The following is a 17245-nucleotide window of genomic DNA, read 5'->3' on the forward strand; positions in this document are numbered from 1 at the left end:
TTTTCCAAATCCTGGATATTCAAACTCCTTTTATAGACAGTATTACCATTTAGGCCTTTTATTTCCTTCTTGAATGTACATATTGCAAAGCCTAAGATAGATTTAACAGACTCCACTTTCATTTCCTCCTGGGCAGATGCAAGTAAGCCCCCCTAGTTTTTGTTTCCCTCTTCCCTTTTCATTGAATGGCTTCTTATAAAACCGCAATAGTGTCAGCATAAACTGTCTTAGTGAGGGATTCTTTCTGGAATGCAAAGAGGAACTCAGTTTCCCACTTAGAAGGTGAGGGTGTGGGGCATAAAAGTAGTTAGTTCAATGTCCTCAAATTGGAGTTGGAAATGATTTCCTCTTGCTAATTCTCTGGTATAGTTCCTGGTACTTCTTTGTTTTTGAAATGTAAATAATAGAGGTAAATGATGCTATAATAATAATAGTACCAAAATAACACTTTCTTGAATACTTGCTGTGTGCCAAACACTGAGCTACACATATGTGCCTCATATACTCTCTCAGCAACACTGTGGAGTAGGTATTCTTTTTCCAATTTGGAGATGAAGGAATTGGCCTTTTTTCTTTTTTTTTTTTTTTAAAGAGAGAGTGAGAGAGGAGAGAGAGAGAGAGAGAGAGAGAGAGAGAGAGAGAGAGAGAGAGAGAGAGAGAGAGAATTTTTTAAATATTTATTTATTTTTTTAGTTCTCGGCGGACACAACATCTTTGTCTGTATGTGGTGCTGAGGATCGAACCCGGGCCGCACGCATGCCAGGCGAGCGCGCTACCGCTTGAGCCACATCCCCAGCCCTTGGCCTTTTTTCTGATCATAACACTTACTAGTGTCTTCTATATCTCAGCCCATCAACTCTCATTTGTGTTGTACCATTGACTTTACTGATCACCTTCCAAATAGTATTTTATTGTATCCCCTCTCTTCCAACGTAGAAGAAATAAATACTACATATGGAGTCTCAAAACTGGGTTTAAATCCCTGCTTTGTGATCTACTTACTTTTTTGATCTTGTCTAAAGTATTTCTCTGTCTCAGTTTGTTTATCAAAAGAGTGACAAAGACAATAATTTAGTTCATAAACATTCATTGAGCACTGACTATTTGCTAGGAGCTAGAGATAGAAAGAGGAATAAGACAATGCCCATGTCCTTGAGGAGTTCTCATTCAAGTGGGAGTATTAGACATAAAAACAGGAAAGTTTGATATAAAGTGCAAAGCATGGGGTTGGCAATATATGGGGTTGGGGGAAAGACTTTGGAGGAAATTAAAACGGAAATGCAGTTTGTACTAAGTAAGATCTTAGGCAAAAACAGACAAAATCACTTTGGGTGGAGACAACAATATATGTAAAATTGTAGAGTCATGAAAAAAACATGATATGCATGTGAATGAGTATTTTGGCACTGATGGGACAAACTTGGGGGAGGCCAAAGTGGTGGGCAGGATATAGGCCCCTAACTGCAATGCTATTGAAGCTAATGTAGTTGAGAGTTTAAAGAGGGAGGGTGCGTGCATGAGTCTTTCACTCATCTTGAAAGACTAATAGGTAGCATCCCAAGTATTGGAATAAGGAAGACATATTGGATTTAGAGTTGAGGGTTTATAGTACAGGAACAGCAAAAAGTATTGACCTGCAAGGGGTTGAGTGTGCAATGAGAGAGATGTATTTGATGATTAGACATATGGGCTGGTTTGGATGGCATGTTGCATAGGCACAAATCTGGTACTTGGGCAATGTTCCTGAATTTGAGATAGTAAATATTGCCATTTAATAGATTGTGAAATTGAGACTCAGAGAGGGAAAATAATTCCCCCAGGGTCACATAGCTCGCAAATGGCATAATTGAGATGACTCTAGGTCTTAGATTCCTAATTTTTTGGTATTTCCACTATATTAACTTAGGTTTCTTCAAGTAAGCCATTTTACTTCTCTGAACTTCACTTATCTCAGATAGTTGTGGTGAAGAAAGCTGGTTTTAAACTACCAGCATAATATGGGACATTGTAGATAATAAATGTTACTTCTGTTTTCTGTACCACACATACACTGTCTGTGTTGAAATGATTGAGGGAAAGTGAAAAACATAGAACAGGGAAGATTTAGTCTGTAGACACAGTGGGTTTCAGTGGCTTAAAAGCCCACAGACTAAGGTGAGCCACACTGTTCTATACATGTGGAACATCAAATGCCACCTCAACAAATACATAAATTTGCTTTTTTCTCCGACTCATCCTATTATTGGAGAGGTTTCTTTTATGATTCCTGTCATCCTCAAGAGCCTGGGGTAGGGACCAGAAATGTTTGTCCTCCCTCTTTCATCTGCCACTTTAATGAAGTTTTTTGCTCAACTTTCTCTTGCATTCTAAGGATGGTTTCAAAAGCCACTTACCTTGTTACAGCCTCCTGACACAGAGGTCTCATGAAATTTTTATTTTGTATACTTAATGCTATTTAGATAATCCATTTCTCCTACACTGTCCTTGGGTGATGTATATTGAGCTTCCTATTTAATCCACTATGCTTGGGAAAGAGTGCTTGCCTGCCTTGAGCATTTTCTCATCTCAGCCATGCATTTGTGGAGCAGGGAGAAACCATCTGCCATCTTGCTGCAAGTAGTGTTCAAAGGGACAGGGTTTTTAGTGAGTCTATACATGGCTCCTGCTGCCTTCACAGATGCCTTCCGAATGACACCAAGAAAGTTGCAGGGGGAAGAAGTTCCTGTGTATTTTTTTAAATTACATGTTAATCCTTCTGTCATATCAGGGACCCTTGGATTTAACCCTGAAATACTGCGTGAGAAGGAAGACAGAGTCTATTGACAAGAGGTTCTGTTTTGATATAGAAACTAATGAAAGGTAAGTTATGCTGGTGAATTGGCAATGTGCCATGTGCCAGATGCTGAGCCTGGAGAGGTCCTTTATTTTTCCTCTGTCATTTCTTGATGCAAATGAGCAAGTGTATTAAAACAGAGTGTCATGCCGGCTTTTCAGTCTGCCTTTCACAGAGATCCCTGTTTGATCAGCCCACAGCTGGTTTTCTCTGTACATGCTTCAGGCACATTTGCCTCACCTGTTTTGGGCAAAAAAAAAAAAAAAAAAAAATCACTCCTAGGTTTTAATTTGCTGTCACACATGTGAAAGTTCCATCTTTGGTGATGCTGCAAAAAGGATAGGATGACAAGTTTGAGCTCTTAAAAATCTCTCAATATAATAAAAATGAGTTAATTGGCACACATCTTTGAGGGAAGGCAGATGGGGTGGAGGGTGGAGGTACCATGGGGAGTCTTGTTGCCCACTTGGTGCAAAAATGTTGTGGACTTTCTCTATTTTGCAGTTATTTATCTCAACTAGAATAGTTTATCATGTCAGCTTTGCTTGCAAGACATGGCATGCAAATTCGAGACTTTGGTTCCAATATTTTTCTCCAATTGTCTTCTTTTTTCTTCCCTGAATCTGAACCATTTTATTGGAGGAGAATTTAGCATTTCAATTTTAAAATTAAAGTATTTCACATTATTTTTGAAAAAGGCCTGCTTTGGGAGGCTGATCAAAAATTTGACTGAATAAACATGTTTCTACATTTTATTTTAATCTGCTATCTGAATAATAGAGTATAGACACTAGAGAGTCTCTGGTCTGTAGAGTAGAATCCAGAAAAATGTTCAGTTTGCTAGAAAGGACCTTGATGGGTGAATTATAATATATGAACAAAAATAGTGACTGGAATCATAAAGATTAGAGTAAGATATGAGGGCACTTTTCTTTCCCAGGAATAAGTAATTACTAGTCTATTTCCCTATTTGAAAATTGGGATGTTATTATGGGACTCTCAGAATTTTGATTTGTGTATCTATATGACTTCTTTGTTAAAAATAGTATCACTATGATAGTAAATGTAGTTACCAGTAACCACGAGACTGTCACTTATTTTCCTGACAGTGTCAAGCCTAGTTAGAAGGGATAAATGATTGCAGGTTCTTGTTTCTCCTTATGAACCTATAGTGTCTTAGGTTATGTTGCATCAAGGTGCTTAGTGTTAAAATTTTCCATGTCTAGTTCTATTCTGATTCCATTTTCAGTTTAAATTTACAAGCTATACTAATTAGAACAAATTTAAAAAAGAAAAAAATCACAAGCTACATGCAAAGAGTTTCCCTGACAAAAAGCAGTTTTGCTTTGGCCCTGAGGTTAGAGGCTGAGACCAATTTTATTTTATATTTCTTGTACCTTGTGTTATGCATAGCTCATGATAAGTAATAGATTGGGTGTTTATTTTTAAATATCCTTTCCCTTCCCCAGAATGATAAGGAATTTTGAGACTAGATCCCAGGAATTGAAATTCTGATGAGTCTGTCATATTGTTTCCATATATTGTATTCTTTAAAAAAATCCCTCATTTAGTCCCTTAAACGTAAGTTATGGATGAGAAGACTGAGACCCCCAAAATTTAACTAATATTTAACTGAAATATTAAGTATTTAAGTTGCCCAACAAAAGCCACATGATAAATGGAGAGGCTGACCTCAGTCCCTGGTCTGCAAGTACCTACAGCCCCTGCCCTTTGTTATTTTGTGCCATTATCTTTCATAAACTGAATGAACATGCTGTGAAATACAGTGTTAGAGATAATAATGAATAGGTGATGACAACCTCTCTGCAAGTGAAATTTTCTAAGGTGTATGGCATCTACTTTCCTAGGTACTTAATCCCATGTAAGGAATGGAGTTATGCTTTTTAGCAGGCATCACGTATCTCTGCTCATATTCCCTGAAGAACAGAGGAAAAGTGTTATTTGAGTCTCTCTTTCTTTCCTATCTTTCCCTTCCCTTCCCTTTCCATTTTCCTTTCTTTCTACTGAGAATTTAACCCAGGGATACTCTACCACTGAGCTACATCCCCAGCCTTTTTTTTTTTCTTTTTTCTTTTGAGGTAGGATATCACTAAGTTGTGAGGCTAGCCTCGGATTTGTGATCCTCCTGCCTCAGCCTCTTGAGTCACTGAGATTACAGGTGTGTGCCACTGTGCCCAGCAAGTTCCTTTTTTATTTCAGGAAAAGAGGGTAAACTTTTAAAATTTGAGTGTTTTTTTTTTAACCAGATTTTGGAAGCCCAAGCTCATAGCACATCAGACTGTCTTAATCATAACAACAATAGCAACTGCTAACTTTTGCCAAGTATTTACTATGTGCCAGGAACTGTTCTCAGCCATTTAAGTGCATAATTACCTTTATTTCTCACTGCAGTCACACGAGATAGGGGTTGCTGTTATTCTGTGCTCACAAAGGAAGCCAGGGGGATGAAAAATTTAAGCAACTTGGGTTACACGGCTACTCAAAAGGTAGAGTCTGGGGTTCTGTTGCTGTATGTCATACATGCCTTTTGGTTCCAGATGGAAGGGCTGAAATTATAAAGGTAATTAGTGGAGGAGTCTCAGTTAGAACTTAGTACTTTTTATACTTTGTCATTCTGTTTGTAGTAATATTGTTCTTTAAATTCTTCTTTGAGTCACATCCAATAATCTCCAAATGTTTCCTCTCTATAAGGTCAAGAGAGGACAAATAATGACTTTTCAACTTCCCCAGTAGGGATTCTGAAATCCAGGAGGGCTCTAAAAGCATATCTATTCTGCAGTTTGCTTTTATGTGTGATGTTCATTTGCTTGTTTTCCTTCCTTTTGACTTTGGATTTCAGATGAGTAGTTATCTTTACAAAGAGCATTACACTTTTGAGCCCCACAAGATATATCCAAAAGATGAGTGTTTCTTAGAGAGAGGTGAACTCAGAAGAATTCTGTATATAGAACCAAGTTCTGGTTTTCAATTGATTCTGCATTAAAGGCCACTTGGCTTTCCATTTAAGGGGTATTTTAATGAAGTAAGACATGGAAGGGTAGGTAGAATAGGAATCCCATGATATCAGCACTGGAAAGGAACTCCCTGCTCATGTGTTCTAAAACCCTTTACAGATAAAGAAACAAAGGTCCAGAGAGGCCAAATGACTTATCCAGGGTCTCTTGTTATTGTTCTTATGATTCTTTTCCTCTGAGAGAAGTCTCATCTGATCATAGAAGAAGTGAGAGGAACCAAGAGAGAGATTGCAAGCTGACTTTATGTCTACAATAGTATGGTCAATCCCAATTTCCAATTTGGTCATGAAGGTTAAAAAAATCATAAAGAATATACAAACCTGAGGTATCTCTGGGTATAGGTAATGTCTCAGTCTATTCATGCAGCTATAACAAAATACTGGAGACTGGATAATATACACAACAGAAATTTGTTTCTCACAATACTAGAAGCCGAAGTGCAAGATGAAATTGCTGGCAGGTTGGTGAGGGCCAAACCTCTGCTTCTAAGATGGCATCTTTTTTCTGCATTTTCTGTAGAGAACAATTATTGTGTTCTTACAAGGAAAAATGAAGGGAATGGAAGGAATTCATTCCATGAAGCCTTCTATGAGGCTCCTAATCCCATCCTTAAGGGTGTATACCTCCTCTTGGCCCCACCTGTTAATATTGTCACATGGGTGATTACTTTTCAACATATGTATTGGGGAGATATTCAGATCAGAGCAGTTAGGAAGTAAATAGAATATAATTGAGTTTGAAACCAACTGCCATGTAGAAGAGGCTTTATAGTGTAGTGGTTAAGAATATGGCTACTGGACCATACTTTCTGTGTTTAAACCTTTCTCTACCACTTATATGCTTTGTGATTTTGGATAGCTTCTGTGGGCTTCACTTTCCCTTTCCATGAACTAGAGATGATGAGTATAGTAACTGCAGGATGGACTGGATGAATTAAATGAGTTCGTGCATGTAAAATATTTAGAACAGAACCTGGCACCTAGTAAGCATTCGGGAAATATTAATTGTTGTTATTCGTCATAAGATTGCTTCTCAGCCAAAAGGCCTCCCCCTCTGTAGCTTAGCCAGTCTGCCTGTTGCTGAAATCTTTCAAACTGAAAATGTTTCTTGGACATCTAAGGTGGTAGAAGGAGCAAAGTTCTTTTTCTGACAGATGAATGTGCCTGTGGTGTACATACTCACCCCGCAGAGTGTAGACCAAGTGACTGACTTCCAAAGAGGCACAAAGAGCTTTACTTTGGCTGAAGCACAACAGGGTCATTTTACATGGGTATTATGGTGACGTATCTCAATATCTGCCTTCCTGTTTCTTTGCTCAACCCTGGCATGGAATCACCAAGATACCACCAAGATACCACCTCCCTCAGGGTCCTGAGAGTTACTGTTGTCTAACATTCCATTATTGTTCTAGTTAAAGAGCTTTTTCAGCTGGGTGCAGTGGTGGTGTACATCTATAAAACAAGCTACTGGGGAGTCTGAGGCAGGAGGATTACAAGTTCGAGGACAACCTGGGCAACTTAAACCATGTACAAAATAAACATTTTTAAAAGGGCTGGAGATGTAGTTCAGTGGTGGAGTGCCCCTGAGTTCAGTCCCAAATACAGATAGATAAATAAATAAATAAACAAACAAACAAACAAACAAACAAACTACCTTTTGAAAACTTAGAATTCTGTAGGACCGTGGCTTGCCAATGGGACACTTCCCAGGGAAGTGAGGGAACCTAGATCACAAGACTCCATTCCCTTGGGCAAATATCTGCTTTAAACTTGTCATTTTTCCCCTCAGACCAGGTACCATCACTCTGCAGGCTCTATCAGAAGCTAACAGAAGGCTATGGATGGAAGCTATGGATGGGAAAGAACCTGTAAGTTGCCTCAGATACTAGGAAAACCTCAGCAACGTAGTCCAATGTATGAGTGCCCTCTAGTGGTGTTGGTGGGTCTAAGACAATTAATTCATATTGAAAACATTAAGAGCTGGAAGGAATCATAACTTGCACATCTCTTGTGTAATAAGTAAATCAACTTGAATTCCAGAGGGGGCTAGGATCACCTTCTGAGAAGGCATCGAAGCTCCCTGCTCTAATGTTAGACTATATAGCTATCTATGCCCATAAGACCTTAAGAAAGGGTATTAAGCTTTTTTTCCAAATTATATTATTAATATGTGTTCATGGAGAAGAATAGAAATAATTGTTATGGCTGTAAATAAGCATTTATTAATCACTTATTCAAAAAAATTTTTATTCTTCCTTTTTCACCCCTAGCTCAGCATATTCTCTTTCAAAGTTCAACTACTGCAGGAGATAGAGTTGTCATCCTGTATCCCAGTATACTCCATTTAGAACACTGTTAGGCAGGTGAACAATTGATCTCTTAAAGGGTATATATTTTCCTAAAAAGACCAATATGAGAAGTCAGAAATCACTGAAGTGCATTCTCTTTTCAGTCTCTTTCTAGTAGATTTCTTTTGGTAGTATTTATGAAATAAATTATATCAGCCTCCTAACATTTGAATCACAAAAGCATGGATTTGGGTCCTGGTTCTATGATTAAATTGTTGTGACCTTGGGTAAGTTATTTTACCTCTCTGACACTCAGTTTTCTTTTCTTCACTAAAATGGCTTTAATATATTTAATAATTTTCATTCACAGGGTTGCTTTGAAAAATCAAATGAAAACTTTTCTGTAAATTCTTATGCATTACACTCATTTTCATTGCATCTCACGGATCTGAAGGATAGGCGCAAAGCTACTGAAATTCAAAAACATTTGTATACAGTCTAGAATCCTTGCTTTATTTCAGCCAAAAACAAACCACAAAGGGAAATGCATTTCAGGTTTTTCTTTCTTTGTGCCCTCAGTGCCCTGGTGAGTAAGATGAGTAACCAGATTCCAGGTTGCATTTATTGTAATCCAGCAGGTAGCAGGAGAGAAGTATTACTATGAGGACTGCCATCCAGGATGTAGGCCAGGGCCTGTCATCCTTCCAGTCACCTCCTCAAACCTGATGCATGTGAAGTTTCTTGAGGAAGATGATAGGTGGTCAGCTAAGCACTAGAATTCATCTCTTAATTTTTTCACCTGCACTTGTTCTTCCTTTAGGTTTTTAAAGATGGAAGGATACAGGCAATCCTTTGCAGAGAATGGTGTTAGAACATGGGCCCATTGAATATGAATCCTCACCTAACTTGATCATGGCAGACTTTTCATATATGTCTTGTTTATTAAAGCAGCCTGAAAGGCTGGTCATCTCTGAAATCTCTCTCACTGAATTATCCATAGGTATATACAACATATGCAGAAAAGTTTCTTTTGAAAGAAGAGGCTGTTAAAGAGGCCTCTAACAGATGACCTGTAAAGGGCTTATTTCCTGCAGCCTCACATTGCTAATACTGTTGCTACTTGACTAAACATCCCAAGCCACTGATCTTACACATGATGTGCATCACTTTGATTAGAGCATCAAGGATCAGGGCTTGAGAGAACATCTATTCCAATCCTGATCACTTTACTGATAGAAATTTCAAAATCTAGAGAATGAAAAGGGCATGCTAAAGATGTCCTAATGAGGTAGCAGTGGAACCAGTACTATTAGATTTCAAGAAGTAAGAACTTCCTTTCAGGGCTATTACATGGTTACCACAATGTGTATTTCGAGACTTCTAAGGGAGGGGGGCTGGGATTGTGCTAAGTGGTAGAGCACTTGCCTAGCATATGTGAGGCACTGGACTCAATCCTTAGCAATGCATAAAAAAATTCTAAAAAATAAAGGTATTGTGTCCATCTATATCTATCTATCTATCTATCTATCTATCTATCTATCTATCCCTATCTATCTATATCTATATCTATAACTATATCTATATCTATATCTATATCTATATCTATATCTATATCTATATCTATATCTATCTATATCTATATCTATTATATCTATATCTATATCTATATCTTTATATATCTATATATCTCAGAGAAATCTTGGTAAAAACATGAATCTGTTTCAGATTGACTCTTGCCTTTCCAAAGAGAAAAATACATTAACTAGTCTTGGGGATGGAGTTTGGTATTGAAAAATCATTTAAATTTTAGCATTAATAGCCATTACCCAGGCATCCATGAAAAAATCATTTCTTTTTTTTTCATGCTTTCTAGCTCCGTCATAAAAATGCTGTAAGCTTTATATAAAGTAAATGTCTAAGGTGGATTGACTACTGCTTCAGTTACAGTAATGGAATCTGGCACAATTTTCAGGGATTGGGAAACTATTTTCTCAGGATCTGGGCAAAGGTGATTTTGTTTAGCCCACTTTCCTTTTTGTTCCAGCCCTGGAGTCAATATTTGCCCTGTTTACCTATAGTGATTCACAATAGCCATGGCTCTTTCTGTTTCTCTTCTTTTGTAGATCTACCACAGCCCCATAACGAAACAGGAAGAAAGTGAGTCATTCAAATTTCTGCTCTACTGACATTATAAACTGCAGGCTGTCCCAGTCATAGTGAATGCTGACATTAATGTAATATACTAATGATGCAACACTGAATGTTGGATGCCTCTGTGTGAAATGAAATTCAGCTTTATTTTTAAAATCATCTATTGATTGAACTAAGGAAGTCAGTTCATTTAGCAAATGGTGGGGATAGTAGTGGTGATGTAGAGAAACACATTATGTGTTTTTTGTTCTAGACACAGGATAGAAATAGTGTGTATTTCTGAGCTAACATTTCACATTTGAGGTCACTCATGCCTAAAGCAGACAAAATGCAATGGGCTCAATAAAAATATTTTGTGTTATAAGAGTTAAAACTCTAGATATTCCCTGAATAAAAAAGGATCTTTCTATTTAAAGGTGATTGGAGATGAGTAAAAAAACTCCTTAGTTGTCTTACTGTTGCCCTTAGCATGATCATTGAATGTCTGATAGGAGATGTCCATTGTAGTAGGATCTAACTCTGCTTTCCTTTGCTTGAAACAGTGGAGCTGAATGAAGTGGGGTTCAAGTTTGTTAGGAAGTGCATCAATATCATTGAGACTAAAGGTAAGATCTGAACCACAGTCTTGACATTGTTTAAATCTGGTCTTTGTCATTTTATCCTGGCATTATTTCTCTAATGTAGTAATGGAATTATCTATTGGTCAGGACCCTTCTTGGGAATGACAACTACTAATAAACTTTATGCACTGGATACAATTTGCATAATTTCAACAAATTCTAAAAACAGTATCCAGACATATTTGCATAATTCGTAGTTTCTTGTTTTTAAAGAGAAATCACATCAAATGGTTTGTAAGGTGTTTTGAAATAGTATCTAGTACCTTCCAGCAATGTTATGATGGTGGCATTGTAGATAAACAAGATTTCAATTTCTGCTATAATATAGATATAATCCCAGCAACTTGGAAGGTTGAAGCAGGAAGATCACAAGCTCCCTATATGTAGGAGACCCTGTCATATAATATGAAATCAAAAGAGTTGGGGATGTAGCTCAGTGGTAGAGTACCCCTGGATTCAAAAGAAAAGAAAAGGAAGGAATGAAGGAAAGAAAGAAGAAAGGAAATAAGAAAGGAAGGAGGGAAAAGAGAAGAGAAAACAAAACAAAAAAACAAACAAAACAGCAACAATGGCAACAAAATATCATACTGGTTTAAAAATTGATGGGTCCAAGCTAAACTTAGGCACATGTGAAATTAACATGGTTTCTTGTTGATGATACTTGTTGGCTTTCCTCAGAAGATATTTAGAATGTAAGTTGGTGTAGAATATGAACCAAGCCTCTTTAAACTTCGAAATGTTGCTTCAGTTTTTTCTCAGTGCAGAGAATGATCTTTTGCTTCTTATCCGCCATACTCCAACCTCTTCTCCTTTATAACGCTGCTTGGGAGCAATGTGAGGGTTGATATTTCCTCATTGTTCAGTTGAACCCTAACTTCTTTGCAATGCAGTAACACCATTTTCACCTATCTGCTGCCACTCACCTAAGCATGTGCTTCTATTTACTATGTGGTGTATTCTCTTTTCTTCAGATTAATGGGAAATTGGTACAGTGCAAATGAAAATATGGATGATTAGGAGGAGATGCTTCGGAACTGACTCTTGTGTACAAGTACAGAAAGGAAGTACTCAGGAGGAGTTGGAAGTTCTAATTCTGTAAATAAAACTAACCTGATTTTCTTTTCCTAGGCATCAAGACAGAAGGCTTGTACCGCACTGTGGGCAGCAATATTCAGGTTCAGAAGCTGCTGAATGCCTTTTTTGGTAACAATTTTGTTTTCACAGTTTTTATTGGAAGTAATTGATATATTAAAGCAAATGTTATTGGAAGAGAAAGGAGACATTGTTAAGGAAGGTTGGAGAATGTGTGTGTGTGTGTGTGTGTGTGTGTGTGTGTGTGTTTACTTTTTGAGATGGTATCTCACTACGTTGCCCAGGCTGATCTCAAACTCCTGGGCTCAAGTTATCCTTTTGCCTCAGCCTTCTGAGAAGCTGGGACTTATTGGCATGGGGCACTCCAACCAGCCCATAGAATGTTTTGTTTTGTTTTGTTTTTTGGTACCAGGGATTGAACCAGGGGTGCTTAACTGCTGAGCCACATCCACAGCCCTTTCTTGTATTTTACTTAGAGACAGGGTCTCACTGAGTTGCTAAGTGTCTTGCTAATCTGTTGAGGCTGGCTTTGAACTCTCAATCCTCCTGCACCAGCCTCCAAATTGCTGGGATTACAGGCATGTGCCACCATGCCCAGCTCCACAGAATCATTTTTAAAATTTTTTATTTTTTATTTGTTCTAATTAGTTATGCATTTTCAAAGGTAAGATGTGTGCATATTTTGCTCACTGTGTGGAGAAAAAAGTGCAGTCATATGTTGCTGGTGGGACTGCAAATGGGTGCAACCACTATGCAAAGCAGTATGGAGATTCTTCAGAAAACTTGGAATGGGACCACCATTAGATCCAGCTATTCCACTCCTTGGTTTATACCCAAAGAACTTAAAATCAGCACACTACAGAGATGTGGCCACTGTAGTGTTTATAGCAGCTCAATTCACAATAGGTAAACTATGGAACCAACCTAGGTGCCCTTCAATAGATGAATGGATAAAGAAAATGTGGCATATATATTTGTTGGAGTAGTAATCGGCTTTAAAGAAGAATGAAATTATGGCCAGTAAATGGATGGAGTTGGAGAATATCATGCTAAGTGAAATAAGTGAAACCCCAAAAAACAGAGGCTGAATGTTTTCTTTGATATGCAGATGCCAATCCACAATAAGGGTGGGGTACTAGGGAAGAATGGAGTTACTTTAGGTCAAGGGGAGTTTAAGGGGGGAGGGGTTTGGGGGTAGGAAGGAAGTAGAATGAATCAGACATTATTACCTTCTTTACATATATGACTGCGTGACTGCTGTGATTCTATAACATGTACAATCCGAAAAATGAGAAATTATACCCCATCTATGTATGATATATCAAAGTGCCTAAATGCATTATTCTACTGTCATATATAACTAATTAGAAACAATACAACAATTGATAAAGAAAAAAATATTTTCAAAGGTAAAATACATGCATATTTTGCTCACTGTGTCAGAGACAGTCTTAAAGATATGATTGTCATCTCACCTCCTTCTCATCCCATTTATTCCTCAAGTTGTTTGCAATTTGCCTTTTACCCTTGCCACTCCACAAGAACTCCCTGGCCTTGCTTAGCAGGTATCCATACCTGTCAAACCCAATGAGTGCTCTTTAGTCTCTATTTTCCTTGATCTCCTTGTTGACCACTTCTTTCATTTTAAAACTTTCTCCTTACTTAACTTCTATGACACAGCACTGAACTGATTCTACCTTCTTGTAGTATTTCTTGTCAATGGCTCTTAATGGTTCCTTTTCTTTTTCTTATCTTTTAAATCTTGTATGGGTATTTCCTAGTGTTGTTATTTCCTGTTACTTTTTCTTCTCTCTGTTTTTCTATTGACTGATTTTTATCCTTGTTCTGGGTCACATTTTCTTTATTTTAAATATATATCTACTTATCTTTATTAGATAATAGATATCATGACTTATGAAGTGTCTTGATTTTGTTGACATAGTTAAATGAGCATTAAATTTTGTTTTGAAAGAAATTATTTGTAGATAAGCCTGATCATTCAAGGTTTCTTTTTAAGCTTTGTTAGGCCAGTCATAAAATATCATTTTCTTGCTGGTTTAGTCCTGCTAGTAAGGCCTTACTTCTTGTCTCTACTAATTAGAACCCAGGCAACTCCCAACTTTGTGAATTCTGATATATATATATATATATATATATATATATATATATATATATATATATATATATATATACACACACACACACACACACACACACACATATATATATTACCAGGGATTGAACTCAGGGGTACTTAACCACTGAGACACATCCAACCCTTTTTAATATTTTATTTAGAGACAGGGACTCACTGAGTTACTTAGGGCCTTTCTAAGTTTCTGCGGCTGGCATTGAACTAACAATCCTCCTGCCTCAGCTTCCTGAGCCACCAGGATTACAGGCATATGCCACCATGCCTGACTAATTTTCAGAATTGTTTAGCTTAAAATTTCCTGGTATTTTTCCCCAGCCTGTGGAGTTTCATCCTAGGCTTATTTTTCACTCATGACTTTGTATTCAACTACTGATTCAAGGGAACCTATAGGTAGGTTTTTGTGAGTTCTTTCTCTACATAGCACCCTCTACCCTTGTACTCTGGACATTCTAGCTGTATCAGCCTCCAGCAACTTTGATCTTAGTCTTTTCAATTGAATAACACTTCCATGCTCAGCTTGAGTTCTCACTCCCTTTGCTTTCCTCCACAACGTTCTTTCAGGTAGCAAGCTGTGGTGCTAATAAGACATGTCTCATTTGTTTTACTTTCCTCATAGTCATAGTCTTGTGCTATCCCTTGTTGCTTCATAGATACTGTCTGATTTTCTAAATGTTCCACCAGGAGGGCAAGTTTGGGACCAGTCATTGTACCATGGCCTGGAGTGGAAATCCCTCTGTGTGGTTTGACTAGCACCTGTGTGCTGACAACTCCCCCGATCTCTATTTCAGATCATAATCTCATGAGTTCTAACTAATGTGTCTAGTTGCCCTTTGCATCTGAGTTTCCCAACCCTGGTTTCACCATGGTACATATCAGAATGATCATATTTATATAGCATGTCATCCTAATCATATCTATAAAGGACACTGAGGAAAATAGACATGAATGGAACAGTAAACCCTAAAAGATGAGGAATCAATGTTGGGATCACTGTAAAGGCTCTCTCTGCATAGATGTCCCATAGGTATCTGCATTTGATGTCTCCAAAACTAAACTCATAGTGCTCTTTTTGTGAGCGGTGGTAAGGTCAGTTTTCACAAAGTGTCAGAGAACAAAATGAGTGTGGAAAACTGCAGTTTGGATAAAGCACTTTTTTGTGGTCTTTTCTTTGATACATGGCTTATTTCTCACAACCATGCAGGCCTGATTCCCTACCCTATTAGCATTTAAGGATGCTACAGCACGCAGTAATGCAGTAATGGCAGGTGTGGTGATTTTGAATTACAGGTTACATCATTAGGATCTAAGTATCTATTTTCCTTAATGATGTTCTATTTCTTGATTTGAAAATTCAAATTGCCTTATTCGTGGCCAATTTACAACCCAAATAATTACCTAAAAGACACTTTTCATATGTAAAATAGCTGACAGGGTAGCTCAAGATATTGAGTCTCTGCAAAGTGATTGAACTTAGATCAAATGTTTAGAATTCTGTTTCCATTACCACTACATTTTTCTACCTGATGCATAATAAGGTAAAAGAAAATGCCATGCCTGGCATCCTACTGATTCCCAAAAGGACAGAAATGATTCTCCCAAATTGCACATCAGTTCAATTTGAATCAGATATTTAAGAAAGTGGCAAGGTTAGCATATCTTATCTATTCAATATCATAACTCATAGGAATATTTGAAATATATTCCAGGAAGTTCTGGATATTATAAAAAAGTGTTATTTTTCTTACTTAGGTATAAAACTAATTATCCCGGATCCTTTCCCTAAATCTAAGAATTTCTGCATCTACTGATGATCATCATTCATTTCTTCTTTCATTCAGTCAACATTTTAGGATCAGGCTTTATACTTGGGGCTGTGTAGTAAGCAGTGAATACACTACCTACATTCCCAACTTTGTGGGACGCACATTCTACAAAGAAGGCTGTCTCTCAGCTAGCTCATATTTTCTAATCATAATTTCCTTTCTTCTATATACTTTTTCCTGTTTTGTCTTCTGGGGTTTCTTGCTGGGATCCTCAAAATTGTCTTGTCTACACCCCTCAATCTTTGTATTGCTTTCCTAATATATTCTCATGCCACTAGGGACTTGCTGCCTGAGTTGCATGGGGATCCAGCACAATTTATCCAGGAGGAAAAATATTCATTTCCTATTGTGTTTCCACCACCTTTTCCTGTCTTCTTTATCTCTCATGCTGTATGCCAATCTAAAGGACACTTTTAGCCATTAACTGAAACTACTCACTGTCTTCTTTCCCTATGCCGTCTCCTCTAATATATAACTATGGGATTTCCTCTATTGCTTACTAAAGGTTTTATTCTTCTCCTACCTGAAAATTGGACTTTTTTTTCAATACTGGGGATTGAACCCATAGGTACTTAAACACTGAGCCACATTCCCAGCTTTTAAAAAAATTTTGAGATATAGTCATATTATGTTTCTGAAGCTGGGCTTGAACTAGCAATATTCCCACCTCTGGCTCCCAAATTGCTGAGATTAGAGGTGTGTACCTTTCATCCAGCATTCAACTTTGATCAGCATATTTAAACATATTAAAGATAGTTGAAAGGAAAAAATAGGAAATCTGACTCCCTAATAATAAGGTGTTTTTTTTTTGTACCAGAGATTGAACCCAGGGGTGCTTCACCACTTAATCTCATTCCCAGCCCTTATTATTATTATTTTTATTTTGACACAGGATCTCACTAAGTTGCTTAGGGCCTTGTTAAGTTGCTGAGGCTGGCCTCAAATTTGTAATTCTCCTGCCTCAGCCCCCAGAGTTTCTGGGATTACAGGTATGTGCCAGTATGCCTAGCAACATATTCATATTCATAGGAGAAAAACATAGTTCCCTAAAAAATGAAACAAAAACATACCACACTTATGTTTAGGAGCTGCAGGACTTGAAATCTATGCATTCATTTTGAAAGGGAATCTAATAGGATTTTTCACTTTCAATGAATATAAAAAACATTTTACTTCTAAAGCCAGTACTTGTCTTTTATGTATGTATGTATACATATATGTCATCAATCAGTTTTTCATATAGGTTCAA

General features: G+C 37.4%; 1 protein-coding gene across 1 annotated transcript in view; it reads left to right on the forward strand.

The window, feature by feature from the left end:
• The window catches only part of OPHN1 (oligophrenin 1), a 388053-nt gene that overhangs the window by 194107 nt on the left and 176701 nt on the right, over window positions 1-17245 (forward strand). The window contains exons 11-15 of the mRNA XM_081278189.1: window positions 2768-2859; window positions 7657-7735; window positions 10279-10312; window positions 10849-10911; window positions 12055-12129. Of these exons, the coding sequence (XP_081134315.1) occupies window positions 2768-2859; window positions 7657-7735; window positions 10279-10312; window positions 10849-10911; window positions 12055-12129 (343 nt within the window). The remainder of the gene's footprint in view (window positions 1-2767; window positions 2860-7656; window positions 7736-10278; window positions 10313-10848; window positions 10912-12054; window positions 12130-17245) is intronic.

This window comes from Spermophilus citellus, assembly GCF_964194105.1.
Source record: "Spermophilus citellus genome assembly, chromosome: X".
NCBI lineage: Eukaryota > Metazoa > Chordata > Mammalia > Rodentia > Sciuridae > Spermophilus > Spermophilus citellus.